The 16,316-nt window shown below is 33.7% G+C and overlaps 1 protein-coding gene across 3 annotated transcripts in view; it reads right to left on the minus strand.

Moving 5' to 3' along the window:
- Nectin3 (nectin cell adhesion molecule 3) overlaps nt 1-16,316 on the minus strand; it is a 137,399-nt gene that overhangs the window by 80,995 nt on the left and 40,088 nt on the right. For 2 of the 3 annotated variants that reach the window (XM_026786162.1, XM_005345038.3), the window contains exons 4-5: nt 15,276-15,393; nt 12,006-12,157 (exon numbers count right to left, since the gene is read on the minus strand). In XM_026786162.1, the coding sequence (XP_026641963.1) occupies nt 12,006-12,157; nt 15,276-15,393 (270 nt within the window). Of the gene's footprint in view, nt 1-4,580; nt 6,390-12,005; nt 12,158-15,275; nt 15,394-16,316 lie in introns of those variants that run through there. The other variant, XM_005345037.3, reaches the window with a different exon arrangement.

Raw genomic sequence — 16,316 nt, forward strand, 5'->3', positions numbered from 1 at the left:
TCTTTAAGAGCACCACATTAAGTACCAAAATATGTATTATAGAATGAATAAGATCTTTTTAAATTATTGAATCAAAAAGTCTAAAAACCAAGATTTTTAAAATTAAGCACATTTAATCTTTTTTAAATACCAATTTGTGAGAAAAGAGATTAACTTTAAAAGTGAAGCACATTATGCATCCCAAATAGCGACAATGACATTGACATTTAAAAGCATTTATGTTATCAGAGTTAAAATGTCCACTTTGGACTAATTTAAAATACATACAATTGAGTTGCTCTAGTAGCACAAATATATACGTAATACACACTAATTTTTTTTAGCTCATGTTACAATCAAGAGTTTTCACTGATCTACAAAAGACAGGCAAAAACAAGAATAAAATGTAAACATACAAGATGATAGAAAAGACCATGGTTGGCATTTTTTAATTCTGCTGAAGTATCATCAATCTGTCATTTTAGATACACCTACATGGACTGGCCTTCCAGTGTGGAAAGGGGGAAGGGGGAAGCATGGGTAGACTTATTCATGTTTCAGGCACACCACATATAACACACATTTAATATATCTGGACATGAGTACGCCCTCTGTTACTGTGGCTCAGCATTGAGGACCAAATGGTTGCTAGTGTCAGAGCAGAAAAGCAAGTATTATGAACCTCATGGTGGAAGAATGCATCATTTCCTATGAAGTAACCCTGTCACACAATGAAATTTGAATGAAGCAAGGCTTTAGACCTTACCAACAACTTATAAACATGCAGAAGATGCATTCGGGATGCAATGGGACAATCCACACAGGAAAACTGTAGGAAAGTGAAGTCATTTTTAGAAAACAAACAAAAGGAAGGAGGGAAGAAACTTCTGGCATGTGGGCTAGAACACATGAAAAGGTATTTCTAAAATTACAATATACAGATTATACTTGGCATCCTGATTAAACCTTCTAAAACATGACGAAATGTGAATACTTACTGCTTGAAATTTGAGAAATATTCATTTTTGGTATAATAAAGATACTATGAAAAGTTTTTTAAAAGATACCATAGCTGATTTTTAGAACTATTTTTATCTTTTAGAATGAATGACGATTTGCTGTCAATGAGGTAATGGCAGGAAGGCTGATGTGCTTAAATTGTGACATTAGTGACAATGAACAAGCAATAACCAAAGTAAGTGGATTCAAAATAAAAAAAAAAAAAATTCTCCAAAGTAGGTTTTCCCTGAGACATTTCTGGTAATTGGAATGGTATAATTTCTGTACTAATGTATATCTATTGAAATAATATGTATGTAAAAATGTCTTTGGATTGTTCTCAAGAGTTAAAGATTACTTCTGCTGTAATGTGACCACTCTCATGTGTGCAGCTAGTGAAATGCTACTCTCTTCCCACAAAGAAATATGCTTTCCTTTTCCAAAGTCAAACAGACATAAATGGCCCCTCCATAAAATAAATATAGTGCGATGTTTTGTAAAAGTAGCCTTAGTTTCGCTCCTCATCTTCATGTTCTAAAAATGTGGATGTAACATAACAAAAGAAAACAGCCGTATGCAAACAGAGACGTTTAAAACTTTAGGGGTACTGTCGACATTATCTAAAGATGCTTTCATGAATCAATTTTTATTGGTATACCACGAGGTGAACAAAACAATCCAAAGTGTATGCCACTTAAAGAAATGGCTACTTGTTCAAAAATAGTTTAGAAAAATATATACCACTATTAGAAATAACAAGCAGTAAACAGGAAATTGATTATAAAGTATGATTTCTACTCAAAACAGTTCATAAGCAGTAAGTAAACACCACTAAAAGACAAGTTAAGATTCCTTTAAAATGAGCTGATCTGAAAACAAAAACCAACTGGTATCTATACCAGGGTTCCAGGATCCCAAGATGCCAACATACAGCAATGTTCAGATCCCGAGTACACTACAAGATGAACATAATCTGTATAAATCCTCCTACGTACGACTCATCTTCAGATCCTTTAAAATGCCCACTAACTTGTAAATTCTGAGCAAGAGTTGTATGTAAGGAGTGTTTAAGAAAAGGTGAGACAAACAGGCTGCACATGTTTGGTGAAGATGCAATTTTTTAAATATTCTGAATATCTTGATGATGAACACACAAGATAAACATGTTAAAAGCAAACTGTGTAATGGCTAGCTTGTCAATGTGGCTAACATGTCCACTTAGAGGCACTGTCAGAGTTTCCTTAACTCTATCTTTAACCTGATATTAGTAGTTTGGGAAGAGAAATAAAGTAGATCCTAATTCCTAAGATTATTAATTGCATTTTAATTGTTAATTGAAATGAAAATGGGTTATACATACATGAACATACAAACACAGTAGCCAATATGAAGAACAAGAAAAAATACAGAATTTCATCTCACTTTAGAAATATACCACTGAAAAAGCTTTTTTTTTTTTTGAAACTTTATGAGTTACTACATGGCAATGAGAGCTAACACCTAAAAACCTAACTTAATTTAAATAAGAAATGGGGGGGGGTTATTGATTAAAAACTAAAATTGGAAAGTGAAACCCAATCCCACAATGTCAAAACAAAAAAGCTGAGAAATAGAAATAAAATCCCACCCTTTTTTTCATAGGACATTTCCAATTAACAAGTGGGGGAATAAATCTCTGCTTTAGACCCTGTAAGGTTAAAATCTCCCTCTGTGGACCATTCTTTCCTTTCCCGAATTGCATGTAAACTACTGCCATGTACAAATAACATGTTATATTTATATAGACTTTAACACTATCAAAATCACACTGACTTTTTTCATATGAAATGACATTTTTGTTAAATTCTGCACTTATTCTAATTCCTATAATCCTATAATAATGTAAAACGTTGAGCTTTAGCTTCTTTCTAGAACTTTCTCACATATGAATGACTATCAGAAGCAGTAGTTACTACTAAAAGAACCTTAACAATTTCTTTATATATAGCTTTGTGTGTGTGTGTGTGTGTGTGTGTGTGTGTGTGTGTGTGTGTGTGTGTGTGTGTGTATGAAAGGGGATCGGCACAGCAACACACATCTCCTATCAGGCACATGGTTAAATACTAAATGTTCAAACACAGTCAAAAACTAGTCTATAGCTAACTTCTAGCTTATAGAAGCTTTTATATTTTAATAAAACTTACAGGAAAAAACAATTTGTGTTATTGAAATATTTTAGCAGTAGAAAAAAAACCATGAGATAAATATAAAAATGGAAAAACAGTTCAAAACATATCTAAGTAACAAAAGTAAACATGGTCTCTATAGGGTAAAAATGATCTTTCAAATATTCCACAGAGATAGATTTGTATATACCTGACAATCAGCTGTGCACATCACCAGTATTCACGTGAATACTCATGTTCACAGACAACTCCCTATGTACAGTGTACATACACAAAGCTTTATCAACAGTGCAATGCTCTCTAAAAGCCTTAAGCACCAGTCTAAGATTCCTAAAACCTGCCAAGCTCCCAGGATGCCAAATAATCCAGATTATGAATACAGACTATATTGAATACGTCATAGATTTCCAGACTGCCTTCTGCCCACAAAACCAAACTAAATGCCTAAAATTAGCCACATAATAGGCACAGCATGAGAGGGAGTTCATCATCAGTAGGTATCTGTACTTTAGAAACACAGTTCTTAAGCACTAATTTCTTTTAGGTTATATATTCAAGTCAAGACTTACATAGAATCCTAAATGTGATCACTCTGTTTGGACTCATACAGCATATCAAAAACTTCCTTCTCAAAATAAAATTTTGATCAAAAGAGCAATAAATTCTTATCTTTCATGGAAAGAAATCTTAGGCCTATCTTTCTTGTGGCTCATAGCACTACTCATACTTAAATGAACATCAAGTTAAGTTTGTCACAGTGTATTACTACTAAGGAAGTGACTTCCAATGACTCGAACTAATGTGTCTTACTATTTGTATATTAGGTGATTAAATATATTAAAACATATTTTCAATGAGATACTGATAAACTAACCATCTTTCTTAATCTGATATTATTGCCTTATAATACATGTTAGGGTAGATCCTCTAATTTCTATAACAGTGCTAAAGAAAAATAGTATCTAATTATTCAGAATAAAGCTTTCACTACTTGTTATTTTAGAAGTATGCCACAATTCTGTCTTCTATATGAAATATATAGAATGGAATTTTATTATATATAATAAAATTCATGTATACATATACACATATATATGTATATATGAATAAAAGATGATTGGGAGTAGGTGGCTGGTGAAGAGCACCTAATTTACATTTTTATTAAAAATAATTTATCTATTCTGATTCATTTAATAACATCTTCACTGTCTTTCCAAGACACTTGTTCTATACAGTCCTTTTTCATTATCAATAGAAAAACATTCTTTGGGCCTTAAAACATTTGCCATTATCACATTATCTACTGCAGCATTAAGTTACCATACAAAGATTAACATCTGAAGATTTATATAACATGTCTCAAAAGTTATATGATACTGGAAAGAATATAGTTAATGAGCTATGTGATACAAATGAACAAAATAAACCCAAAAATTCTCATGATATGTTTCCAGTTTTAATTTGAAAAAAAAACAAAAATGAAAACAAAAAAGTTTGAAACATATACATACATTTAGGAGGACATGGAGAGAAAAGGGATGAATTACCAATAGTCATCAGCAAGTTATCAACAACTGGTTCTATAATTCAATTTCTCTAATTAAACCTCAAGCTTCAAAGTTTATTTTAATTGTTTTTTACAGTTACCCGTTTGAACAACACCAACATTAAATACTAAATCAAGATTATCAAGAAAATTCTTTGCGTAGATTCCTAGCTGAAATAGCTCATGTCTAAATCTGGCACACGAATATACTCAAATACTCTTTCTGTACTTATCTGTGTACCATACTTTCATCACTATTCATATACTTAGCAAATAAAGCATTAAAATAAGGCCAATGCTTCATATACCAAAACCATGTCCAAAAAACAACTTAAGAACTTTCTTCCAGAGATGAAAAAAATTAATAATTATTGTGTTAGGAGGCATATATTTTATTACTCTTGCATGTATTGTGGACAAAAATATTGACCAGCTAATTATGCTCTTCCAAACATCATATTCACTGAGTTTATGGCCATGGTTTTAGTGCAACAAAATATCTTTGAAAAGCCACTCGACAGAAGTTATGGCAAGGCTCATTAAAATTCAGAGGTAAAGATTCTATTAATATAGAAACTTAGAAAATAATGTTTGAAAATGAAAGATACTCCATCAGAATGAATAATTTTAGTATACTAAAAATATATAAGCATTTCTGAATTAGATTTACTGTCAATTTTGATGGAGCACACCTAGTCGTGATACACTCTGAGAGGTACCATGTTACATGACATTATACTTGAGATTATAGTCTTAGGTAAACATTTAATACACAATGCCAAGGTAGTTTCATTTTTTTCTGTTTTTAATTTTTGTACCAAAAACGGCATACATTTAACGTTGACATTTCTTCTTACCTGTGTGCCTCAGACCAATAAAGTACTCTGCATTAGAATTTAAATCTTGAGACAGTAGTACAGCAGTGAAAAAAATTGTAAAGCAGCTCAGATACATTGAACCCAGATTTTACATTTTCATTTGTCAGATCAGAATATAAAAAGTAAGCTTGAAATCAACTTGGAAAAGCTTATTCTTCCTCAAGAAAAAGTATGAACAATCTGAAAATGATCAACTAGTATGAATGAAACATTGTACATAGTGAAGTCACATTAGTGGTTGTTAAACATACCACTCCCTCCTGGAAATTACGGAACCATCTACATGGGAAACTAAATCATCTTCATTTTCATCGTAGCGTTCATCACTGACGAACTTCATTCCCAATTTTAGATCTTCGTAATAATCCATCGGTCTTTCAAACCTAGTGAGATTGTCTACATTATTCCACTGTGTTTTCTCAGGCTCCTCTAAATAGTCTTTACGTATTAGATTGTTCACTGGATTCTTGTTCTCTTTTTTTACACTGTCTGGGTAAGAATCAAGCTCATCTTGTTGAAGAACATCGATTTGCGATTCTTTTTGCATGTCTGATGGTGGAATGTAGTTTTTGGCAAAGTAGTCTCCACGAAACGTCCGTCGTCTCCTATAGCAGAATATTCCAGCCAAAACACTCACAAGCACTATGAAGAGAACCCCACCCACTACACTAGCAATGATGGTGCCAATTGTGTCATCCTTAATTGTTGCCAAAGTTGACAATGGAAAGGGTAATTTTTTAGGTTCTGTTGCTAGATCCTCGATGTCAGCAGTTGAGGGATGCCACTGAACTGTAGGCTGAAGGGTGGTGGTAGTAGGAGGATCTAATGGAAACAGTAAAGATAGACAAGACACAGAAAGGCAGAGAATGTCAATGAGGCTGATCCAAGAGCAGTGAACAGGCAGCACAGTTAATGAATACATATTCACAGTAACAATAGTTTTTCATTCTTAAGATTAGAAAGCAGTGTCACTTACAAATACTGAAAATCAAAACAAAACAAAAGAACTGACACTTAGTCAGCTGTCAATGAAGTGAGAAGAATGAAACCGACAGTGTAAGTCCAGGGTATTCAACCCACGTCTGAGTGAATACTGTGCTCTGACAACGGCTATTGTCTCAATGTAGATGTAGATTATTACTTAAGGCATCTATACATGGCTGGCTTAAGAATGATCAGAAAAAAATTCAATTAAATTAAGTATTCAAGTGTATCTTCTTAGCCAGTAGCAAAAGGAAATAAAAAGACAATAAAAATGAAATGTTTTCTTAATATGTATCTTTACTTAGTCTGTAAGATAAGAACTTATCTTTTAAAAGAATGAAAAACCATAGAATCTTGTTAAGTGAGCATACTATATAAGTCGTTGGTTTAATAATTCTCTCAAAAATATTTTAAAATAAAAAGTACTATAACTTTTTATTAAATATATATAATAGTAAAGACTATTATTTGGTAATCTTAAAACTCAAAAAGCATATATTTAAAACTGTGTCAATCAAATGAGCTACAATCAAATGAGACTAACACACAAATTTAATGTAATAATCGCCTCTAATAACCAATGAATAGTATATATGAACATTTGTAAAATGAAGGAATTTCAACTATATTTGCAAAATTCCATGCAATTGTTTTAAGATTGACTGTCAAAAGGAAAATAGCTAATATTTTAGAGAGAACATTCTAATAATATTTAAATATTAGATGCAAATGGACTATTTATTGACATTATATTACAGAGTAGCCGTTAATATTAAGAAGCAACTAAACATAAATAGTAAAAATTAAAGAATGGTTAACTGTCCATTAAGTAGTATCTGTAGGCCAAAGTTACATACAGTTCTAGATTTAAAAAAAAAGATGAGTTTAAAAATGTTGAGTTTTTTCATAGATTAAAAAAAATGACCCAAATGGTAATCTCCTAAAATTAATTAATTTTTATGTGAGTGGGTCTGACAGAGCTTTTTAAAATGATTGTTAGAAAAATACTAAATCTACATGGGGTAAGTTATTCTAACATCACAAGCTAAAGAAATGTACTTACTGAAACAGGTTTCATCACGGAATGCCATATGTATAGAATGTGGTAAAAATTTAGCAAGTAAAATATTAAAAAAACAAAAAACAAACAAACAAAAACCCCAACAAACCACCAAATACCATAGAAGTCTTGTTCCTATGGCTTTAAACTATTGCTGGGTGCTATCAAATGCTACGTGTATGTGAATCTAGGTAGACTTTGTAAGAGTCTTCTCTAGCTGAGCAAGTTCATTCTGCAGAAAGCAATTGTAAGATTGATGGATTCTGTTCAGTGGAAAGCAGTAAAGCTTCATGTGGTCCAGCTTCGATGAGTTTAGGTACTACAGAAGTAAGTCAAACATCTACACTCCTTTTGAGACCAGTTATATGTTTAGGGGACTAACAGGTTGGCCAAATCACTGAATAGTACATAACACTGCAAAAAGAAATGTACCAGTACATTGAAATAAAAATACAAACTGCCTACATTTTTTAAATATATAATGTTAATATATATTTATATAATATAATTATTTAGTTATATATGCATATATATATTCGTCTGTATACATGGAGATTTCCAAGGCTTATGACAATTCCTGATGCCCTAGATTTCTCAGAGTAACGGATACATCTGTGCAACAACCAAGCAGAAAATATGAAACTAATGGTGTTACAATATATTGCTAAAAATCTGACATTTTTATTTCAACTTGCAAAGTTCTTTAAATGTACACAAATCTGTTTTTTTCTCATATTTAACAAAATAAAGATTTCAAAAAAATCTAACAAAAATTTTTAAAACTTATTAGTGGCCTGAGAAAATTTTCAGTTCACTATTCTCAACTAGTGTTAAAGGTAACATAGCCATAATGTTATACACATAATGAGTTAACACTTCACTGTACATTTTAAGCAGTGAACATATGGAATATATAGCAGACATATCTTTTTATTTTAATCTAGAATGAATCAAAGTTCATGCATGGAGTCAAAGGTTCTAATAATCATCAACAGCTACTTATCAATAGTGATCAACATCCTTATTGTTTCAATCAGACATTTTTATATTCTTTGTTAAAGGTTGGACATATGAGAAGATGGTAAAGATTTGCAGTTGATTCTGAGATTGCTACCAAAAGAAGGGCCTTTGAAGTCTGTTTCACCAACTAATTATAATTAGTTTTGCCAAGTAGTACAACATATAGTACATACAAGAATGTCCTTGTAGCCACAAGGTACAAGTCAGCCTAGTGGTAACAGTGTTAAAAATTACACATATTGACTTTCATTTCTTTATACTATATATAGGTTGTTCAAATTTTAAAAAAAATCTTAAAGTCAGAAATTGTCATTTGTAGATCCTTGAATTTATGCCTGGATCCTAAAATCAATAATATGACATTCACCTTTACAGAGGAGTAAGAATGCTAAGCATGGGGTGATGATCGGAAACGTCACAATGTATGGTTCTACTTTCAGAGAAGTGATGAATCAGTTATGTGAAAGTACACAAACAGCAACCCAGAAAAGTACCATTTCCAGCACTCGGCTAGCCTTACCCTAAGAGTTGCTTGAGAGCCACTATGCTAGAATACAGTGCAGCAACCTAAGCTGAGTATTGCAATCATGAGCCCATGGCCTTCTGTTCAAAACCTGATGGCCATTAATGTGAGAAAACATAAAGATATTAATAATAACTTCAATTTTTCAGAGTTGTTAACTATTTTTCTAAGCAAAACTTTGACTCTTGACATAAGATTACATATTTTTAGAAGTTCACTTAACGCTAAGATGAGATCTTACTGTCAATTACAGCCTCTTATCCTGATAAGAACCCAGGAGGCTAATGACAAAGCAGCTCTGTAAAAGCAGCAGCACATCTAGGATGCTAACACAGCACAAGCAGCAACGGAGAAGGGAATGCGCCCGCACAGAAATCAGACCACAGACTCCGCAGAGAAAGGTAAAATCTAATTCTTGATTACTTGGTAAACATCAGCACTACTTTGAGGTAACTGAATTGACTCTTTATATTTAACTAAAGTTTTCACCCCAGTTTTATAACACTTAATATATTTTAATTTTAAAACAGGATTCGTTATCAGTTCCCTAAACAACGAAAATAAGGTTGTTGTGTTACCAAATCTAATTTTTTTTTCACTCATACAACAAAAATATAACGAAAAGCTATTGTATGTCACATATTATTGGGCATGGCAGCAATATAGTCATGATAAAAATGGATACAAGCCCATGCCCTCTTAAGAATTAACTTCTAGTGGGATAAAAAATAGATAAGCATATGGATAAAAATATACAGTACAGCATACTGACAAGTACGAAAACAAGGATAAGGCAGAGGACAGGAGGTAGTAAAATGGTACAGAGAATCTTAGAAAGAGGAGATATTGTGGTGGGAAACATGACATTTTGGGAAAGCTGCAAAGATACCTGAGGGGAGCTACTCAGGCACAGAAATAGAAAAGGCCAACTCTCAGACAGAAGCATACCTGTTATGTTCAGTGAAAATGGAGGCCCGTGTGATGAAACCATGAGCAAGGAACATAGATGATGACATGATGTCATAGAGTACACGGAGCCATTACTTACTGTGAAGATCTGTTTTTTTTACCACGGGTAAGTAAAGTTGAGGGACGGTTTTAAGGAGGAGTGATATAATCTAACGCACTCTTTAAAAGGATGACTGGCTGCTTATCTGATTAAGGGCTGAAGGGTGACAGGTCCAAAGAGGGAGATTAACAGCTTTCTAGGTAAAAAGTCCCGGTAGTTCTGGACCCTAACAGTAACAGCAGGAGAGGTGTAGAGTGGATAACACTACTTAGCCTCTAAGAGAGCGAAGACAGGTCTGCTGAGAGAAGTGAGCAAAGGACAGAGTGGAAAGAAGATGGTCGAAAGGGCTGTTATCTTGAGTGACCATGACAGAACGCACAAGCACTGAAAGGAGGGACGAACAAGAAAAAAAGGTGTGGATTAAGGGACAGACCTTGGTTTTGAACAAGGTAAGTTATAAATGCCTGCTCAATTTCTGTATATATTTAATGATTCTAAAGAAGCAGCTGAAACAAAAGTGGAGAATTCTTAAATAAAAATAAATAAATAAATAAATGAAGTCTAAGTTTAGCTATCACCAATGGACTCAGTATACATATGTAAAAGACCAATTTGAACCTGGTATGTAAAGAAGATAAAATGTAACATTTGGGCTAAGATCAAATGCCCCACAGAAAGCTGTGTAAAAGGAACAAAAGGTAAATAAATACTCTCCAGGAAACTAAAATTTAAGTTTTTAATATAATTTAAATTTACACTGACTATGGCTTATCCTTGGGGGAAAAAGCAACTCATATACTTTAATTAACTTCCCACTGAAGTGCTGTTACTAAAGAGCTGTATGTGGATTTACACAGCATTATGTTCCTTGTGAGGATCATACAAAAAGAAAACGGGAGCCTGTTATATGCTAGACACTAACCCATGTCCTGAGCACAGTTGAACATCAACAGAAGCATGCCACTAGCCTGCAGTGGTGCTGGGGACAAGCACAGGTTCATACTGCACTGAAAACGTAAGCACAATGCTTTCTAAAATCCATAACTTATTCATACAGTTGGAGAGACTGAGCCATAACTATCCATTCCATAATACAAACCTTCATCTCAAAGTCCTCCTTTTGATCACCCTCATTTTCCATGTGTTAGATGTGAAGATTACTATATCCTTCTGATCATTAAGAATTACTCAAATATTTAATGTATTTTTCCTACATTAATACTTCATGGATAATTTATAGCTATTAATAAAAAATGTGGATTCTGTTCATATTCTGTGAATGCTCAAATTTATACTAAGCAAAATTAACAAAACTTTCATAGTGAAACAAATAGTATATGAAAAACAAATACTTTCAGGGCTGAAAATAATGACCAAAAATACCAAATTTTACATCATTAAAACACAGTAGCATTCTTTCTTCACCTCTCATTAACCTAAAATGGCAGTCTCATTTCCAATGGCAAACAATGTTATTTCTGAAGCCAAACTAACAAAGTTAATATTCCATTTTATTTATTAGACAATTACATGCAGAGCAGCAAATAAAGAAAAAAAACAAAAATCAAAAACACTTTATTAATTAAACACCAAAGCATTTAGAAAGGCATGCCACCAGTCAAAGAAATGTGCAGAATTTGTTGTATACACATGTTGACATTTCTTTAAAAAACTGCTACTGTGTATATATATTTAAGATGCTATAACTTTCATGTGTCTTTTGTATTATCTTAAAACTATCAGTGAATCTAAGCTGTTGAGAATAAATGATTGCACAATATTACACTGTAATTATTATGATAGCACTACTTTAACTCATCTTGGAAGGAGGCAGGAACTTACCTGAAATGTAGATGATCTTTTGATCACTTCTTTGACCAAGGGAATTTGTCACTTTACAGACATAAACACCAGAATAATTGAAATTCAGTGGATGGACAAAATGAAGAGTATTGTCAGAAGCCAATAAACCATCAGGCCATTGTCCATCCAACCTAGATGTTTAAGAAGCATGACGTTATTTTAAATAGCTTAAAATAGCAAACACTGACAATTATTTAAACTGTCAAACTTTTAAGATGCCAATAAAACTACCTATGTGTTGGGTATTAGTTATGGATGTATATAAATTTGATTCCAACTATTTCATCCTTAACTATCCAAGTCCATTAAATGCACCCACTTCTTCAGAAATTTATTCTATGTATGTTACACAGGTCAACATAATGAGAAGGAAGGTTTTCATAGCCTTTATTAAATTTCTTCCACAATTTCACCAATTAAATATATGTTGAACATATATTTGCTGATAACTGTCATCCACAACATCTCTGAAGTTCCAAACCCCTTTTGCCTGACCCCTGAAGAGTTGTTTTTCCTATTCATGTCTTTTTGTGTCACACTGAGTTGACCAGGGTTATTGGTGTGACCATGGATTTAGAACTATTCCCTGGAACCTAGTGGGCTCATCTGTGGGTACCTAAATGAAGACAACACATTTCATCCCTCTCCCCAGAACACAGGATATCCAACAGTTCAAAAAGCAGGGGTTGTGTCCTATGAGTCCCTTCATGAACAACGACTGGCTGGAGACAGGTCAAATCTAGTGCAGCATCACTAGAGGCTGCCACAGCCTGCACTGATTGTGTCAGGGACAGAAGACAATAAATACTTCGCAGCTCTTTCCCCATCTTCCTGTTTTTTGTTTCCCTCCCACTCTTCAAAATATTGCTCGAGCATTTGATGGGGTGGTATATGTCCCATCCAGGGTTGAGCACTCAACTATCACTTGATCTCAGAACCTTGAGCAGTCATGGAGCTCTGTATTCAACACCACTCACTGCAGAGGAAACTACATCTCTAGATGTCTCCTGGCACAAAAAACAACTCTAAATGGATGAAAGATCTCGGCATAAAACCATTATGTTAGAGCGAAAGGAAGCTGATATGGTACAAGATGCAGCTATAGGCAAGGCCTTCTTAAACAGAATTTGAGTCTCTTAAAAAACAAAGCCAAGAACTAACAAATCAGACCTCATGAAATAGCTTGTGTACAGCAAAGAAAAGTCCATACAATGAATGAAAAAAATCTTTGCCAGCTCCTTATCTACAGAGTTAATGTATACAATACACACACAAGAAAATAAAACATCAAGAAAAGAATCTAATTTAAAAATGGGCTATAGAGGGAGCTAAGTCCTAGTTTGCTTTAACTACCAGTCTGCTAAAGCGCCGAGTCCCATAAGAAAAGACTCACAACTGAAAGATTGCTCAGATCAGACTGGATTTATGGGCATGAATGGGGAGATGTTTTGGCATTTAATTGACTGTTAATTGATATAGGAAAACCCAGCCCACTGTGGGCACTACCATCCTTAGGTAGATGGACCTGGGCTGCACACAAAAGTTAGCTTTCTGCTTCAATTTCTGTCCCAACTTTTCTCAGTGATGGACTGTGATCTATAAATGGGAATAAGCCATTTCTTCCCTTAATTTACTTTAGGTCAGTGTTTTACCATAGCAACAGAGATGACACTAACAATATAAACAGATAAATCTCAAAGGAAAAACAAAAGAAATACAAAGGGCTAATAGACATTTTTAAAAGTTAGATATTGTTAGTGATTAGGGAAATTAAAACTACTTTGAAAGTCTATTTCACTGGAATGGTTATCATCAAGAAATCAAATGAAGGGCTGGAGAAATGGCTCAGCAGTTAAAAGGATTTGTTGCTCTTGCAGAAGACTTGTGCTTGGTTCCTAGCACCCATATAGTCCCTCACAACTGTCTACTTGTCTATAGATCCAGAAGATTGTAATGCCCTTCACTGGCCTCCATGGGCTCCTATATGGAAATAATATACATATGCAAGCACACACACATAAAAACCAATAAATAAAATGTAAAAGAAATCAATTGACAACAAATATTGTCCAGGATGTCAGAAGAGGAGAGCACTTATTCACTGTAAGTGGAAGTGCAAAGCAATGAAGCCACTATGGAAATCAGTTCTTCAAAGGGCTAGGAGCAGAATTATTACCCAGTTAGAAATATACTCAAAAGACTTATATCCTACTACAAAAATATCTATTCAACAATGTTAAATGATGTTCTATTCACAACAGCTAAGACAAGGAATATCAATAAATGGATAATAAAAATGTAGCAGACAGATAAAATATAATTTTATTCAGCTGTGAAGGAAATAAGACTTACAAGTAAATGGAACTAGAAAAAATTATGAGTGAGATAACCCAGGACCGGAAACAAAGAACTCCATGTTCTGTCTCATTTATAGACCCTAGTACTAAATCTTTAGATTTGTGTTTAATCTGGACTATCTGCAAAAGCCAGTCAAGAAGGGCCACTGGGATGGGTGTGCCGAAGGGTGTAGCAGAACATAAGTGATATGCAAGTAGACAGAAAGAATACTAGAGATGGAAAGTTGAAGGTTAGGGTAGGGGGTGTAGGGAGGCAACAGGAAGGGAGTAATTTCAATGACAGGAATGGGTAATCTCAGTGAAGTATATATGAAAAAGCCATAGGGAGCCTCACTAAATTTAAACGTAGGCCAAAAACAAGAGTGAGAGTTTGAAGGATGCCATTCTGCAGGGCGTGGACATTGCTGCTCTTAAAACCCAGGATCATCAAAAGCCACAATCCCAGCACGAGGTAGATGCCTCTTTATAAGCTACTACTTAGCTAGGCACTAGAAGCCCCAAACTATATAACTTCTTGCTAATTCCTGTTGTCTACCAGAATTAGATAAGACTAGATCTACTGCTGCAGATATTACACACCCTAATTATAGGGTACAGAGAAATCAAGTTGAAACTGGAGTAGAAGCTTCCTCTCTATGAGCTAGCTTTCATCAGACCTATGATAGCAAACAGAGGGAAAAAAGAAAAAAGTTAAGTCTCTAACATTGCTGCAAGTAAGGAACAGAAATACTAGGACAGGGTGGTGAGAGATAGCAAGACTGAGAAACCTTTTGCTTAATTTCTTCAGCTATTAATTTAATTACACAATACACTGATTAAAATTAATCTTAATGCATTCAAAATATCTTTCTCCTTTTAACAATTGGCTACTGTGCATTTAACTCTGTATTACCTGCTCCATACGGACTTGAAGGGTGGAGGATTTGCATCAGCATTACATTTGAGGTTAACACCTCTTCTTCCCACAAACCAATTTCCATCATATCCTGTAACTGAAACTTCAGGAGCATCTATAAAATCAATGAATGCAAACACAATCATCCTTTGTTAGGAGTACATATACTATACAATGAAAAAACATTAATGCAATAGGTAAGCTTTAGAAGAATGGAATTTATTTTTCCTTATTTTCAACATAATCACCAGTAAATAGTAGTTGACTAAGACAATGAATGGATGAATGGGTGGATGAATGGGTGGAATTCAATACCAGATAAAATCACCTATGGCTTTATTTAGCAAGAATGCTGAAAGTAAGACTTCATAACTCCTATTTATAAAAGAGTAGACTCATAAACAAAACAAACATAGTATATTACTTAATTAAATATGGAGATGTGGCATGTAGGTACTGCCTTAGTACCAAGTTCCTTATATAACCGTCTGGAAAAGGATGTTTAATCTGAGAGGAGTAAATTCATATTACAATTAAGTAATATTCATTGTAAATATAGAGCTGTGGCACATACTTTTTGAGACTATATATAAGTACAATAAATATCTAGAGCTTCAATGGCAACAAAACAAACTATTCACTACAGCCAAAAGAGTCTTTAGTATATGTACAGCATAATCAATTTTAATTGTAATGAGTAGTGTAATCTAAACCCCTAAGCATGGCATTTCACCAAAAAGTAAAAACAATAGAACTTCAAAACCCCAGCATAGATGACTTCAATCTGCATGTATGAAAATGATAGCAGACCTAAACACTTGCTGTTGTTATCTCCAATCTGCCTAATGTTAAGTCACTCTTGAAAGAAAGCAACAACCAATTTTACTCAAAAATTTAAAATTTCAAACAAATCACAATGCATCAAAACCAGAAACTGATGAAAAGTGAAATGTGGGTACGCATGAGGACTACTGAGAACTCAAGAACAATGGCAATGGGTTTTTTTTAATTTATTTTTTTTCGATTTTTTTTATTTAA

The sequence above is a fragment of the Microtus ochrogaster genome, chromosome 2, assembly GCF_000317375.1.
Source record: "Microtus ochrogaster isolate Prairie Vole_2 chromosome 2, MicOch1.0, whole genome shotgun sequence".
NCBI classification, from domain to species: domain Eukaryota; kingdom Metazoa; phylum Chordata; class Mammalia; order Rodentia; family Cricetidae; genus Microtus; species Microtus ochrogaster.